Source organism: Sarcophilus harrisii, chromosome 1, assembly GCF_902635505.1.
Source record: "Sarcophilus harrisii chromosome 1, mSarHar1.11, whole genome shotgun sequence".
In the NCBI taxonomy this organism is placed as follows: Eukaryota; Metazoa; Chordata; class Mammalia; order Dasyuromorphia; family Dasyuridae; genus Sarcophilus; species Sarcophilus harrisii.
The window spans coordinates 649,008,814-649,023,495 of NC_045426.1; the positions used below are offsets into that span (position 1 = coordinate 649,008,814).

General features: G+C 41.0%; 1 protein-coding gene across 7 annotated transcripts in view; it reads left to right on the top strand.

The window, feature by feature from the left end:
* NFIX (nuclear factor I X) overlaps positions 1–14,682 on the top strand; it is a 114,695-nt gene that overhangs the window by 30,003 nt on the left and 70,010 nt on the right. For 4 of the 7 annotated variants that reach the window (XM_031947649.1, XM_031947653.1, XM_031947651.1 and 1 more), the window contains one exon: positions 6,181–6,712. In XM_031947649.1, coding sequence (XP_031803509.1) covers positions 6,181–6,712 — 532 coding nt within the window. Of the gene's footprint in view, positions 1–4,704; positions 5,135–5,459; positions 5,771–6,141; positions 6,713–14,682 lie in introns of those variants that run through there. The other 3 variants (XM_031947650.1, XM_031947648.1, XM_023496773.2) reach the window with 3 other exon arrangements.

The window sequence follows — 14,682 nt, forward strand, 5'->3', positions numbered from 1 at the left end:
CTTCTTTTCTTCTTCTTCTTCTTTAAAGGAAAATTGATTTCCCAATGGTGGGTCATGGTTCTTATGACCACCAAATCATTTATGGTCACAAAACTATGGGCATACGTGAGAGGACTAAGACAATGTTTTTATTGGCTTAGAGAATTAAGACTGCTTACAAGATAGTGGAAATATGTCCTTCAGCTTTCTTTCAAATAACTCACTGGGCCTCTGAAGAACACGTTTTATTTTCTAGAATAGCATATTTTAAAAACCAATATAGAAATAGCTATTTTTCTTTTTTCTTGACTTGATGATTCCATCTCTCCCACACCTTTAATAAGCCTTTCTCTAGCTTGTCTATGATCTATTCTTCTTTTCTTTCATCTTTGCCTTAACCTCTCCTTTTTTCTTTTTGCCAATCTCACAATACCGCCCTTTGGGGTATATATTTCTAGAACTTTTTTTGTTCTTTTTTTGATGACCCATTTCTTTTTTCTTTCTTTCTTCTTCTCTCCCTCTTCCCTGGTTTTTTTTTTTTCCCTCTGTGTCTCTCTCTTGGGTACTTTATTTTTAGTGCCCACTGAAACCAGCATATATACTTTTTATATTTCAGAACAAACTGTTGCTGTTTTCTCAGATTCTGTACAGTAGCAACAAGGATTTCTCCATCACACAGACAAGCTATTCCAGAACATAAAAACCCAAGTAAATTCTAAAAGTACTTTGACTTCTGAAATTTTTTTTTAAAATAAAGGAAATACCTTCTCCCTTTTTCTATCATTTTTGTTGATATTTTTTATTTTGACATTTCTTTTTTTTTTTTTTGCTTTATTTACTTTTGTCTCTTTAATATGCTCATTTTTCCTCTCTAGTCTTTTTTTTAAAACTTTTGTTGTCTTTTCTCTTACCTTTTCTGTCTCCTTCCCTTTTCTCTGTCTTTTCTGTCTCCAGCTACCTACCTGTCTTTTATTTTCTCTCATCTCCTAAACCCTTGCACTTTCTGGGTAACTCAAACGTAGAGAAACCTTTAATAGTCGAAAAGTTTTTGTCTTGGCCCTGGTCCGCTTAGTATAGAGCCGCCTAAACTCTCTAATGAACGAAAGGAGGGAGGAAAGGACGAAAAGAAGCAGATACAGGGCACAGGTAGTTTTCTAACAGGAGCTTTCACTCTGCTAACAAAAGGGGGACAGTCCCCTTTTGTCTGGGGCTCCTGAGGGGCGTATTCCCAGAGCTACTGTCTGCCACAAATGGAACACAGGTGGAGCGGGGTGACAGGAGGGCAGAGAGTACTGCTTGAGAGTTGATTGATTTAATTTCTTCTGATTTGTTGGGCAAAATGACTTTTACTTCCTCATTTGGTATTTGGGTATACCCAACTGTCTTCCAGAAATAACTTTCTCATTTTGTGTTCCTAAGGAACTTAGTCTTTAGCTTCTTCTTGATGGAAAGGGGTGAGGTTAGATAGCTAAAGTAGACTGGGAATCTGGGGCGTTGCCCCCTTTCCTAATAACCCTCTTCTGCTCACCTTTGAAGTCATTGGAAACTGACCACTGGGCAAATCAGAAATTGACTCTTGTTCTCTCTTTAGGTTCCTTGACTTGAGAAGGGTCTGTAAATGTTAGATCTTTCTGAGATTTGAAGATTGTGTGTGTGTGTGTGTGTGTGTGTGTGTGTGTGCGTGTGCGCGCGCGCATGTGTGTGTGTTGTTAGAGACATAATCAATTTTGGTATTAGTTCTTTCCAACTCTGAATCAACCTTTTTATCCATCTGCCTGGGCCCATTATAGAAGCATGGGTCTCTCACTGCCTATAAATAAATGCCTAGCTGTGGCTCTCTATCTACCTGATGATCTCTAGGTTACGCATCTTAGAACTTTGACCTCCCTTTTCTCAGTGACACCATTGGATTGTGTGCTTGCATAAAAACAGAGATGCTACAGCTAATGCTTAACAACTGTCTAAGGCTGAATATTTTTGTGGGTAGTAATTAATGTTCAGTGTAAACTGGATTACTAGAAATGTATACTTACTCTATACATGCATGTTTGAGAACATGATGATATTTTCCCTCATTGACTTTGCTGTAAACTATTTATATCTCAAGTATCTCAAGGGGGAAAATTGTTCTTGTTATTTTGGTTTACATCAGACATTCTATTACTCTCCCCCCACCCACACCCACACACACTTTGGCTAAGGTACAATATTAGCCAGTTATTTATCTGACATAATCAAATTTTTGAAAAGTAGCTATAAATGCCTACATAAACCACTCTCCTCTCCCTAGTCCTATATGTATGTATGTATGTGTGCTATTTGTGGAAAAGAACAGGTTACCTTCAGTCTTCTTGCTCCATTGTTGATTGTTGATTATATATTATCTATATAAGACTACAACACATGAGACTCTTTTGCTGAAAATAAAGCAACAATGTGAGATATTTCAGATAATCCCCTCCTCCCCCCATGGATAGATTAGATCTAAGACAAGGGCATTTGTCTCATCTGTCCATTTCTATTTTATCTCTCTTTCTCTTCTTCTTTTTTTTTTTTTCTTCTTCTTCTTCTTCTTCTTCTTCTTCTTCTTCTTCTTCTTCTTCTTCTTCTTCTTCTTCTTCTTCTTCTTCTTCTTCTTCTTCTTCTTCTTCTTTTTGTTTTTAACCCTTCACTAACTTCATCTGCTTCTTAGGTCCTAATGCAGTGACTTCTCTATAGATTTCCTTTGGAGGGAATAGTTAGAAAGAAATATGAAACTTCCAAAATCTCTTTTCTCAGATAGATTCACTGTTCCTTAAGTCCCTGCCTCTTTTCACAGTATTCAAATATTGGCCCTATCGTGAGGATCTTGAGTAAGAACTATTCACCATCAGGAATAACCACCAAGAATTCTCTCAGGGTTAAGCACTGATCTGTTCTCTTTATCCCACTTCTCTTGATTTATCCATATCTTCTGGATCAAAGTCCTTGCCTTCCTTGCCATTCCCCCCTCCTTTTTCCCCCTTTCTTTCTCTCACTTCCTTTCATTTAATTTGTTGTTATTGTTTGCTCTCTTGCCATGGATGCCTTGTGCTGTGCAAGTCAGACTTCTCAGCTCAGACTGAGTAAATTTGGTGGGGTAGGATAGTTTGCCAAGAAAAGAAGGTTTTTCAAAAAAGAAAATTACTTTTAAAAAGAAGTGGAAAAAGGAAAAGACTATGAATGAGAATAGAATATAAAATCTGAGAAAGAAGAGCAGTAGACAAAAGACAGGAAATAACTTCTGAAATTGGGTGTGAATCTCTATTGCTATCATTTCTGATGGTTTGCTTTCATGGTTGCAGTGCTTATTCCTGTAGAACTGGGATGGGGGCTATAAACTGGTAATAAATACGTTGTTGCAATGTAGCAAGCTAAACTGTGTGAATATTTTTCAGAGAATTTAAGGGAAACTTGAATGGTAGAGAACTGCATGTTGATAGAGGCTGGGGAAAAGGCAGGAAAAGAGCGGATTTAGTTGTTTTTTTTTTCTTTGATTTTACCCCTTTTCTTGCTTCATCCTTCCTTCTTTCCTCCCTTCCTTTCTCCCTTCCTTCATCCTTCCTTCCTTCCTTCCTTCTTTCCTTCTTTCCTTTTTTCTCAAACCTAGGGATTTGGGAGTAAGATTTCTAGTTGTAGTAACCAACTGAGTTTTCTAGTTAAGAGACTAGGAGGAGTTGTTTACACATATCCTTTCTCTTGCTCTGTCTCTCCTTTTTTTCTTTTTCTCCTCCTCCTCTTAGAAATGCAAACCTGTATAGCTGAGACGGTAACATCTACTTTTCTCTGTTTCCTCCCTAAATTTAAAAAAAAAAAAAAAAAAAAAAAAAGGAAGCAAGAGACAGAAAAAGAGCTCGTGCATGTATGGGAGAGAGACTGAAACCAAAATACAGAAAGAAGGCGCAGCTGCTTTCTCCAAGGCCTTCTGGGGCTCCCGGTTATATGCATTCCTTTATTTATTTATTTTTCTGGCTAAAAAATATAATTTCCGCAGCCGCCTCTTGCCTCCCCCCCCCCCCCCCCCACTTAAATTTGCTGTGTCGTTGCTGCCAAATCTACCAGAGTGGGAGCACGGAATAAAAAATTCATAACTGCTGGACTTTGCTTGTTCATTAGATATGAACTTGTCGATTTGGCAAATTGTTTTTGGTCTCTAACCGCCCGGTCCCTCCCCACCCTCCCAGGCTCTCCTCCTTTCCCTCCTCCCCTTTGATGCAGCCATTGGCTGTTCAGTAGATGTCTCTTTGCCAAATAGGTGGATCCTTCTCTCTCTCTTTCTCTCTCTTCCCCCCCTTTTTTTTTCTGGCTTTGGCACAAGCAAATGGATGGGGATTGAGCATGAAAGGAGAGAGAGGGAGTTTGAGAGAGAAAAGAAGCAAAAAAAAAAAAAAAAAAAACCCACCCCTCTCTCTCTCTCTCTCTCTCTCTCTCTCTCTCTCTCTCTCTCTCTCACGCGCCTCTGCCAGCGACGGTCTGCAGCCGGTCAGAACTCGTCCTTTTCCCCGGGAATCTGCGATCTCCCCCTTTTCCTCCAAACAGGCGGAGAGAGAGGCAGATCTAAGTTTACATCCCTGTGCCGTTGCCAAAGCCGAAAGCCTTTTTCTTCAGCTGCTGCTTTTTCTCTCCTGGGTTTTTGGCGGGGGGTGTGTGTGGGGGGGTGTGTGTGGGGGTAGGGATAGGGGTGGGGAGCTGGATTTGGGTTTTCTTTCAGCATATATCTTTTTTTTTAATTGGAGGGATGCACAGGAGGGGAAATTGAAAAAAAAATTTGTTGGCTTTTGTTTACCTGGCGTGTGTGGCAACGGGCTTTCTCACTGCCTGCCATCTCTGACCTTTCTTTCTTTCCTTTCTCTTCTTTCCAAGGGGGGGGGGATAATTCTTACCCCCCATGTGCATGAAGGGTTAAGGGGGAATTGGGGGGGAATCTGAGAATCCAACCAAGCCCTGCCCCCCTTCTGTAGAAAACCAATAATACCCCCTTCTTTTTTAAAAAATTTTACCTTCATCCTATCCTTTCTCCTCCTCCTCCCACTCCCTCCTTTCCACACCCCCCACCCCCACCCCCAACTCACAACTCTGTTGAGTCCAGAATTTCAGAATCTGGTGTTGGGCTTTGCCGGGATGCTTCGGAGGAATGGTAATTATTTATTTTTTTTCCCAGATTTTGTATTTAGCAAACAGGAGTCAAATATTATTTAACCCCCAAACAAACAAACAAAAAAGAAATCTTAGCCCCCTTTACACCTACCTGACTGAGTGGAAAAAAGAGGGTAAAGGGGTCAGTGGGAAGATAGAGAAGGGGGTGGAAAAGGACCCAGTAGCTTTTAACCCTGATGTGACCAAGGCGAGCCACCTTGTTTGTTTGTTTATCTGAATAATAAATGTCTCGTTTATTATTACTGTGATTAACATTATTATTGATGTTATTAATAATGTCATGCTTACATAGTTAAGATTTATGTTTGATTTATAGAAATTCTAGAATAGATGCTGAAACTGATTTGGAAGGAAGAAAATGAAAAAGCACCTGGGGGTGGGGATCCAAATCTCTTTCGCCTCTTGTGGGTGTCATTTTCTTTTTTTGGGGGTTGCCAAAATTGAATAGTATCTGGGCTCATGGGGGTTTCTGCATGCATGAGTCCTTGTGCATGAGTGTACAGACATATGTGTATAGATACTGTACCTCCATGAGATAATACAGAGATCCTCCCTGCAATATAACATGGATATTGCATGGGCGCAACAGAGCGCAATGGGGATATCAGCTGCTTGTGTGTGTGAACGGAGATATTGTATATGGGTGTGTGTCTGGGGTGTGTGTGTGTGTGTGGAGAGAGAGAGAGAGAGAGAGAGAGAGAGAGAGAGAGAGAGAGAGAGAGAGAGAGAGAGAGAAAGAGAGAGAGAGAATAGGTGTGTATATAGGCACTCAGTGGCTCTCTCTCCTTTGGTTGCTGGGAGTGAGATGGGAGCAAGTGCCTGGCTAAGCTAGCTAACCCTAGTTTCCTAGGGTGACTAGAAGGAAAAAAAAAATTGGGGGGAGGAGGGAGTCTATGTGTTCGTAGCATCCCTCTTCTAACACTTTTTGTTTTCTTTTCCTCCTCTTTTTTTCCTCCCCATCTTTCCCTCCCTCCCTTCCTGCCGGCTCCCGCCTCGCCCCGCATGCTCCCGTCTTGCCGCCTGCAGGATGAATTCCACCCGTTCATCGAGGCCTTGCTGCCTCATGTCCGTGCCTTCTCCTACACCTGGTTCAATCTGCAGGCGCGGAAGCGCAAGTACTTCAAGAAACATGAGAAGCGCATGTCGAAGGACGAGGAGCGGGCAGTGAAGGATGAGCTGCTGGGGGAGAAGCCCGAGATCAAGCAGAAGTGGGCGTCCCGGCTCCTGGCCAAGCTGCGCAAGGACATCCGGCCCGAGTTCCGTGAGGACTTTGTGCTGACCATCACCGGCAAGAAGGCCCCTTGCTGTGTCCTCTCCAACCCTGACCAGAAGGGCAAGATCCGCCGGATTGACTGCCTGCGCCAGGCCGACAAGGTGTGGCGGCTCGACCTGGTCATGGTGATTTTGTTTAAGGGGATCCCCCTGGAAAGTACTGATGGGGAGCGGCTCTACAAGTCTCCCCAGTGCTCCAACCCCGGCCTGTGTGTCCAGCCTCACCACATTGGAGTCACAATCAAAGAACTGGATCTTTACCTGGCTTACTTTGTCCACACTCCTGGTAGGTCATTCTGAACACTGTTTTATTTCATTTTATTTATTTGGATTTTGACTAAATTCCTATTTGTCTTTAGTATTTTAAAAAAGATCAAAGTGTAGTAGGCCTCAGTGGGCATTCTAGCAGGGGCCTTCACTTGTTCTCCAGTTCACTTTTTCTTTTCTCGCTTTTTTCCTTTCTTTCCTCTTTATTTTTATTCTGTTAGGTGCCCTTACCACATTTCCTATTTTGAAGCACTCGCTTGTTCCAAATAAGCTTCATGGCTCTTTGGTTGGGACTGTAATGTCCCAGGATTTGTCCTGTGTTGATGAGTGTTTGAGATGGGGAAAAATCCAATTTGTTGTTTTATTTTAAAATGAAATGAAAGAGGTGCTGGGGCACCGCAGGGCTGCCCCTTAGGTTGTTGCTGAACATGCTTTTGGCATGGGACTGGGCAGTGCCAACGTCAGGGGGGAACTGAAACTGGGATGTTCTATGGGTCTCAGGCTGAAGTCTCCCCTCTGTGAATTAATAAAAATGAAAGAATATGTCCAACATTCAGGTAGCCCGCTTGAGATACTCTAACTGAAGATGAATTGGGTAAGGATGGAGAAGGGAGTTGTTCTGGCTAGGCCTAGCGGTTGCTAGAGAAGAATTGGGCAGTGATTTCACTGGGAAAGCTGGGGGGTGGGGGGAAGGAAAAAAAAACAAAACAACAAACAAATTAGGAAGACTCTGCTTTCCCTGTCCAAAGCTCTGACTTCTTACTCTGCCTTTTTGAGATTAAACAGGCCAGATCTATACTCTGGATATACTTAAGGCATGGCAGATAAATAAAAGTGGGGCACATTTGTGTGGCCCAGTGGTGATGGCATGGCAATTTTTAAAATTATATATTTCTCATGCCCACTCTCTTCGGCAGAGAATATTTTCTCCCTCCTTGGAAAAGCTTTTTATTTTTATTTTTAAAGATCTTTGCTCCATGAGAATTTTCTTAGTACTTTTTTCTCCTTTCTCTTTTCTTACTCTACTTTTGAGGTTTAGGGGCTTTAATTCCTCTTCTATTTTTTCCCCTCCTGTCCCTTTTATAATTTCTTTCTGCTTTTGTTTTCTTACAAATTGAAACAGAGATGGCTGGTTAATTTTTAGCCTCCACTCAGCTACGCCCAATTTACTGCCGCCTTTGAAACCCAAACGAGCCGGCACTCTGTGATTAAGCAAAGCAGAAGTGTGTTTACATTATGCCCAACCAACTTGTAATGAGAGGGCTACCAAACCTTTTTCTTGTTTTTTTTTTTTTTTTTTCCCTTCCCCTTTCCTGTATTCTAGCTTTCTCTTTCTCATCTCAGTTCTTCCTTCTCTGATCAGGCGATCATAGGAGGACGTAGCTCAACTTAATGGACTGTTTCAAATGTTCTTTTCTATATCATGGGGTTTGTGTGTGTGTGTATGTCTATATAAATGTGTGTTTATGTGTCCTCTTTTCATTTAAGAAAGAAAAAAAGGAAAAATTGCTGTTAACATTCTATCTATTTGGGGAATCAAGAGGGATATCCATACATAAATAAAATTTCAGGCACCCTCAGTTTTGGTTTTATAGAAACTCAATAGAGATTGGTATAGTTGGTTTTTTGTTGGAAAAGAGCTATGGGGGAAAAAGAAATTTTTTTTTGCTTTCTCTTTCATCTGCTTTTTTGTGTGTAGAGAACAGTTTTCTTAGGAGGGTGGCCATGGGCACTTGCCGGTGGGCACTGACTGCTTACTCCTCTCTTGGTCCATAGCTGGCCTTGTTGGCGCTGGGTGAATATGACCGTTGCTGGCAAAGAGAGAGTGAACCATCAAATCAGGAGACTTTTCTTTTTTTGAAAGATAAAACTATTACAACAAAAATGGTTAGCTCTCCATTCTCATGCCTGCTGACTGAGACAGAGTCTTTTTATTTATTTTTGGTTTGAAGTGACACAGGGGAGACTTGGAATTTTATCATTCCATTAGCAGAGCCAGTGGGACAGCCTTGACCCAGGTTAACCTGGAGATGTCTTAAGAACCCTCTGATTAAGTGATGGGGATAGAGGAAGACTCGGAATTTTAGACCAGATATACCTTGACCCAGCCTTGTCCAGCTTTCCACTTGAATTTTTACAGCTGAATCAGTCCTCACATTTTAGGCCACATTCTTGACTTCCGTCAACATGTAGCAGAGTTGGGATGAAGTGAATGTCACAAGAGACCATTTCACTGTTTCGTCTCTGGCCCATAAATTAACAGTCAGACTTCTTGGGGAAAGGGGTGATGACCTGCTGACTTAAGGAGATCAATGGCCTTGTCAAATTACACAGTTCTCACTATGTTCTACTCTAGGCAAATTCTGCTAAGGCTCAGCTTCCATAGTAAAAATAAAAATAAAATTAAAAAGCAGAGAATTAAGGCAGTTTATTAAGTCATTTAGGCCCTTAAACTCTAGATAATTAAAATAGATGAAAATAGATTTTTTTTGTTCAAATTATTTAAATAACTCAGTTCTTTGGCTGAGCTGAATGGCGTATCATCTAGAGAAATTTGGGGGATTGAGGTATACATTGGGAAAATTGGGCCACAAGTGATATTCTTTGTTTTTTCCTTTAGGAGAGAGGTATTTGGGAGGTTGAATGTAGTAGCAGTGTCTATGCCTTCCTGTCTGATCTGACTAGAACTCTTCTCCATTTGTTCATTCAGTGAGCTGAATTATCACCTTCTTCTCTTAACACATTGGATGATTTGGCAGCTTGTGCCCAGCCCTGAACAATGACAGTTTGGGAAGGGCTCTAGATTGTCTTCACTATCCTCCCCTATCTCTTCTACTAGTCTCTTCAACACTCTCTCTAACTATAAGATGGTGGTCACTGAGGGAATTGTTTTGAGCTTAGGAAGGAGAAATTTGATTTTTCATCTGTGAATACAATACCATGTCCCAAAGTGAGCTGATTTCATCTGGGGTAGAATAAAGGTGAGTTTGAAGGAATGTTGTGTCGTTGACAAACGTGTTTGGGCCCTTGCAGTGCATTTAGGCCACTAGTTAACCCTTAGATGGAGCTTAAGGACATAGTTTGCTTGAAGAGGGACGGAATGACCCTAGCAATTTCAAGAGCCACTTGAAAGTATGGTATTAGAATGACCATTTGTTCCCCAAATATTCATTCTCAGGCAAAGAACACTCTTTCTTGATGTAAAAGTCTATTGATTGGGGGGGTGGGACATATGGGTTTTTGCTACAAGAAGACAGGGTCTGAAGTGATAGATCAGGTTAAGGGGCAAGACCAAAATCTTTCCATCTTTTCTGAGTACAAAAGTCCTGAGGCTACTGTCCCAAGTTCCAGTGGGGGATTTTAAGGAGGAGGTAGGAAATATCAAGCCTTCCTTGCCTTGGGAACTGGTCTTTAGAAAGGCAGAAGCAAACTGAAAATATAAGACATATCAATGACCAGAATCTGTGCTATATGATTTCCCACCCCACTCTCACCTCCTGTCAATCTTGCAACCTGCATAGGGTGGCAGCCTTGGGAATATAAAATACTGGAATGAAAAGTCTTGAATAATGGATATGCCGTCCCTTGCCTTGGATGCTTGTATAGTTCCCTACTCCTTACTTTGTAGATATCCCATTTTACCTCGGACTTTAGTTGAACTTTGTCCAGGATCTAGGCAGGTTCACTGGCACAAGAGCCTTCTTTTTTTCCCTTTCCAGATGTTGGAGCTTTGCTTTCAGGTTTTGTTTAGAGGCTGAGGAGAATTCTGCTTTTCTCCTGACTTAAGGGTTCTTTTGGGGATAATAAAGTGGCTGTCCACTGACCTGTTGGTTTTGCACCCCCCACCCTGAATTTCTAATATTCTTAAGCCAAGATTTTGTCCTTGCTCCAGGTCTGCCTCTTGCTGGGTTCAGAGGGTTCCTAATAAAAGATGAAATAAGGAGGGATATCCATAATGGGAATTTCATTTTCCCTGCTTTCTTCACAACTCATACCCAAGAGAAATAGATAAATGACTTTGCCACTCCTCAAAATGACATGTTTATGTATCCTCTGAGATAGTTCCACCTTGTGTAAAGTTGGCAACAGGAGCTACTTCAAGGAGGTGCCCATCACAAGGTGGCAATATAGAAGGATCACTGGGTACAGGTGCATAGGGGACACAGATGATCTCAGCAGTGGGTGGTAGGTAATAAAAATAAAAGCAGCTCTATTCATATAGTGTGTTACCATTTACAGAGCATTTTTCTTTTAAAAGACCTGCCTACTTAAGTAAGGCAAGTGTTATTCACATTTTATGGATAGGGAAACTGAGATTCAGATTAAATAACTTATTCATATTTATATAGCTTATAAGTAACAGAAAAGGGACTCAAACCTGGGATCCTGGTTGATTTTTCCTATAGTGAGATTTCCCTGGAAAAATTCAAGAAGGGAAACCAGACTTGGCTTCACTCATTATAGCTTTTTTCTTGTTGCCTCTTACCCTGATGTCTTGCTTACCTGCTATTTTATATTTTGTCCTTGGAGCTACCTACTTTTGCTACCTGTCGAGAGTAGCTAATTTGCTGAAGTTTTTATTTCTGAATTTGAATTGGAAGCAAGAGCAAAAATTTTTTAAAATCCCAATTTTGTTTTGATTGGGGTAAGATATGGGATAAATATAAAAGAGCAGGAACAGAAGACCATTTAAAAAATAGCTTTTTATTTTTCAAAATACATGCAAAGATAGTTTTCAACATTCACCCTTGCAAAATCGTGTGTTCTAAATTTTTCTCCCTCCTTCCCTACCTCCCCTCTCCCCTAGACAGCAAGTAAGCCAATACAAGTTAAGCATGTGCAATTAAGAAAATCCTTTTTAAAGATCATTTTTACCAGGAGATAATGGTGATTAGCTGATTGATCTCCTGACATAGGCTCTAGCACCATCTACTATATCATAACACCCTTCTGAAATACACAGAACTAGGGTCTGCGAGTTGGTAGGATAGAGCAGGAGAAGAACTATGATCTAAAATCATCTCTTTTAAGCCCCTCACTTTACAGATGAGGAAACTGAGGCTCACAGAGCTTCTAGTACCTAATATCTCACAAATAGTAAGCCAGGATTCAAAATTAGTTCGACTCCAAATCTAATTTGCGTTCCATAATATTGTGCAGATTCTGTTTCCTTGGCATTTTTTGTGGCTCTCTGACTCTATGTTATTAATACATTTTAAGGTGAGAAAGGGTCCCAATGGATTTTTATAAAGAATATTGTCGCTTTGGGAGTTTAAGGCCATAAAGTTAGGGAGTCTAGGACCTCCAAATTCAGAGATGGAGAAACTTAGGGTGCCAAGGAAAAGGGCACTGCCGAGGATATGTGATTAGAAGGGGGAATTGGAAAGAATAGAAATGAGAGGGAAGTATCATTTTTCCCTCTCCCCACTCAGGTGTCCTGGAGCAGCTGGGCAGAGAGGGTAACACTCGGCTGCCCTCTCTGCCCAGGGGAGGTGGTTCTCCTTTTCTCCCTCTCCTCTCCTCTCTGTCTCAGGACCTGCCACGCTTCAGTTATTTTATCCTTTAGTGTCCAATTCAGAGGTCTTTTCAAAGGCCCCAGCCGTGTCAGCCCGGTGCTCACACAAAAGGCCTCTTTGATTTGTTGTTTGTTTTCATTTGCCAGTGGAAGGGGGAGGGGGAATGGAGAAAGAGCTTCTGGGTTTAAAATTTTTTTTTATTTGGGTTGCTTGCTTCATTCCCAGAGGACTTGGCTCCTTGGAACCTCAGTCCAGAGTTGGGGGTAGGAGAAAGATCAACAACTTTCTGGGGAGAGCAGGATGTGGAATTGCCCCAGTGTAAGGGAAGGTAGAGATGGATTTAGGAAGGGTTGAGCCTTTGCCATCAAAGGATCTGACTGTGGTGAGAAGTGGAGCTTGGAGCTTGTCCTGGACCCTTCCCACCATTTGGCGTTAGAGAGGGAGACCCCTGTCCTCTGATTATCCGTGTCCTTAGCGAGCAGTTACTTAGGGCAGAGGTGGAGTGACTCTGGCCCCTATTTTCTTGTCCTATATGTTTGATCGTTACTCTAACCACAGGGGGGAGGTATCCTAGAGTTCTTGAATAAGTTAGGAGCAACAGGGGGGGAGTTCACTTAAGCCTGGGCCTTTCCCCTAAATTCTCAATGTCTAATCTAATCTATCCTGCATCCAATGTTGAATGTGTTGGATAAGGTATCTCGGACTAAAATGAACAAGGCGAGGTTGAATGAGAATCCCCAATGAACATTATAGCACAGCCAGGCACATGTCCTGACACACAAATAAGAGACAGATATATTAAGATACACAGACAGATATGGAGATACATACATCACAAGACCTTAATTCTTGGATTGGTCACTATGGGCATCAACAGCAGGGAGAATATATTGGTGGGGGGAAGGGGTTTTAGCAGGGCCTCATTGGCAGATGGGAGGGGGAGGCTGGGGGGCTGAGAGATGGGTAAATTTAGATGCTGGCATTTCTGAAGACTAGTTTTCTTGGCACTGAGGGCACCATGGAAATCATTATGACAAATGCCCAGCCCTGTAGGCCGCTGTCGCCATCTTAAGGACATTGGAGCTGTGGAGTTAGCTAGGCAAGAAGGGGGTTCCAGTAAGCAGGGAGAATGTTCGGAGCATGGGGGGGATGCTTTACTGGACCTGCCTTTACCTCGTTCCACTAATCTGTGGCCTATTCTCTGGGTTTTCTTTTTCTTCTTTTTTTTAGTGCTTTAATTTAATTTTTCTAATTAATAACTGTTATTTATGCTTTTTTTAAACATTAGAATGATTTTCCAATATACTCCCCCCACTGAATCCTCCCTTATAACAAAGAAAAAATTGAACAAAACCCAACTACCAAAGAACCTGCGTCTGACTGTAACTGTACATGCATCATTCCACATGCATGGTCTCCTACCTCTCTACCGAGAAGAGGGAGGTAAGTTTCCTCCTCTTTTCTCTGGGACCAAGACTGGTCATTATTACAATTACTCTGGGTTCAACAGTGTTTTAGCATTGTTTTCCTTTATATTATTAGAATCGTTTTATATATTGTTCTTTTGGTGCTACTCTTCTCATTCTGTATCAATTTATAGAAGTCTTTCTATGTTTCTCTGAATTTCTCATATTTGTCATTCCTTACAGAATTATAATATTTTATTACAATCCTATACCACGGTTTGTTCAACCATCCCTAACTAATGGGCCCCTACTTGGTTTTCAGTTTTTGTTATGTTTTGCAACCACAAATAACAGTGTTGTTATATTTTGTTATATACGGGACATTTCTTTTTTGTTATTGATCTTCTTGTGGTAGCAAAGTCATTGTGCTGTAATGGATAGAATTGCTGGCCTTTGCTTTGGACACTTATTAGCTTTATGACCATGGTTAATTCACTTAACCCGTATGTATTTTGGTTTCTTTCCTTGTAAAATGGGTGTAAATAATACCTAAAGTACATATCTCACAAGGTTGTTAGGAGATTCAAATAAATAATATGTGTAAAATGCTTTCCAAACTTTAAAATATTACATAAATATCAGCTATTAGACAAATGCCCCAGAATGGGATTAGCGGTAATTTTTCTTGCATACCCAAAATGGTTTCCATAACGTTTGTACTAATTCTCACCTCCACTAATGGAACATTGTACTTAATTTTCCTGCAGTTCTTCTAACATTATTTCCACCTTTTGTCATCTTTAACAATTTGATTAGGAAGATATAAAATTTTAGAATTATTCAATAAATTGAAGAACTCAAAGTCCTCAAGAAAACATTTTTCAACAATAACTGTTTGGGGAAAATGGAAAGTAATATGGCAGAAAATAATTTAGAAAGACATCTTACATCTCATACCGAAGAAAGCTTCAAATGGATGTGACCTACATACAAGAGCTCAGGTCATTAAAAAATTAGTCAAGAACAAAAGGAGTTACCTTTCAAAAATTTTAGACGGGGGAGGGAAT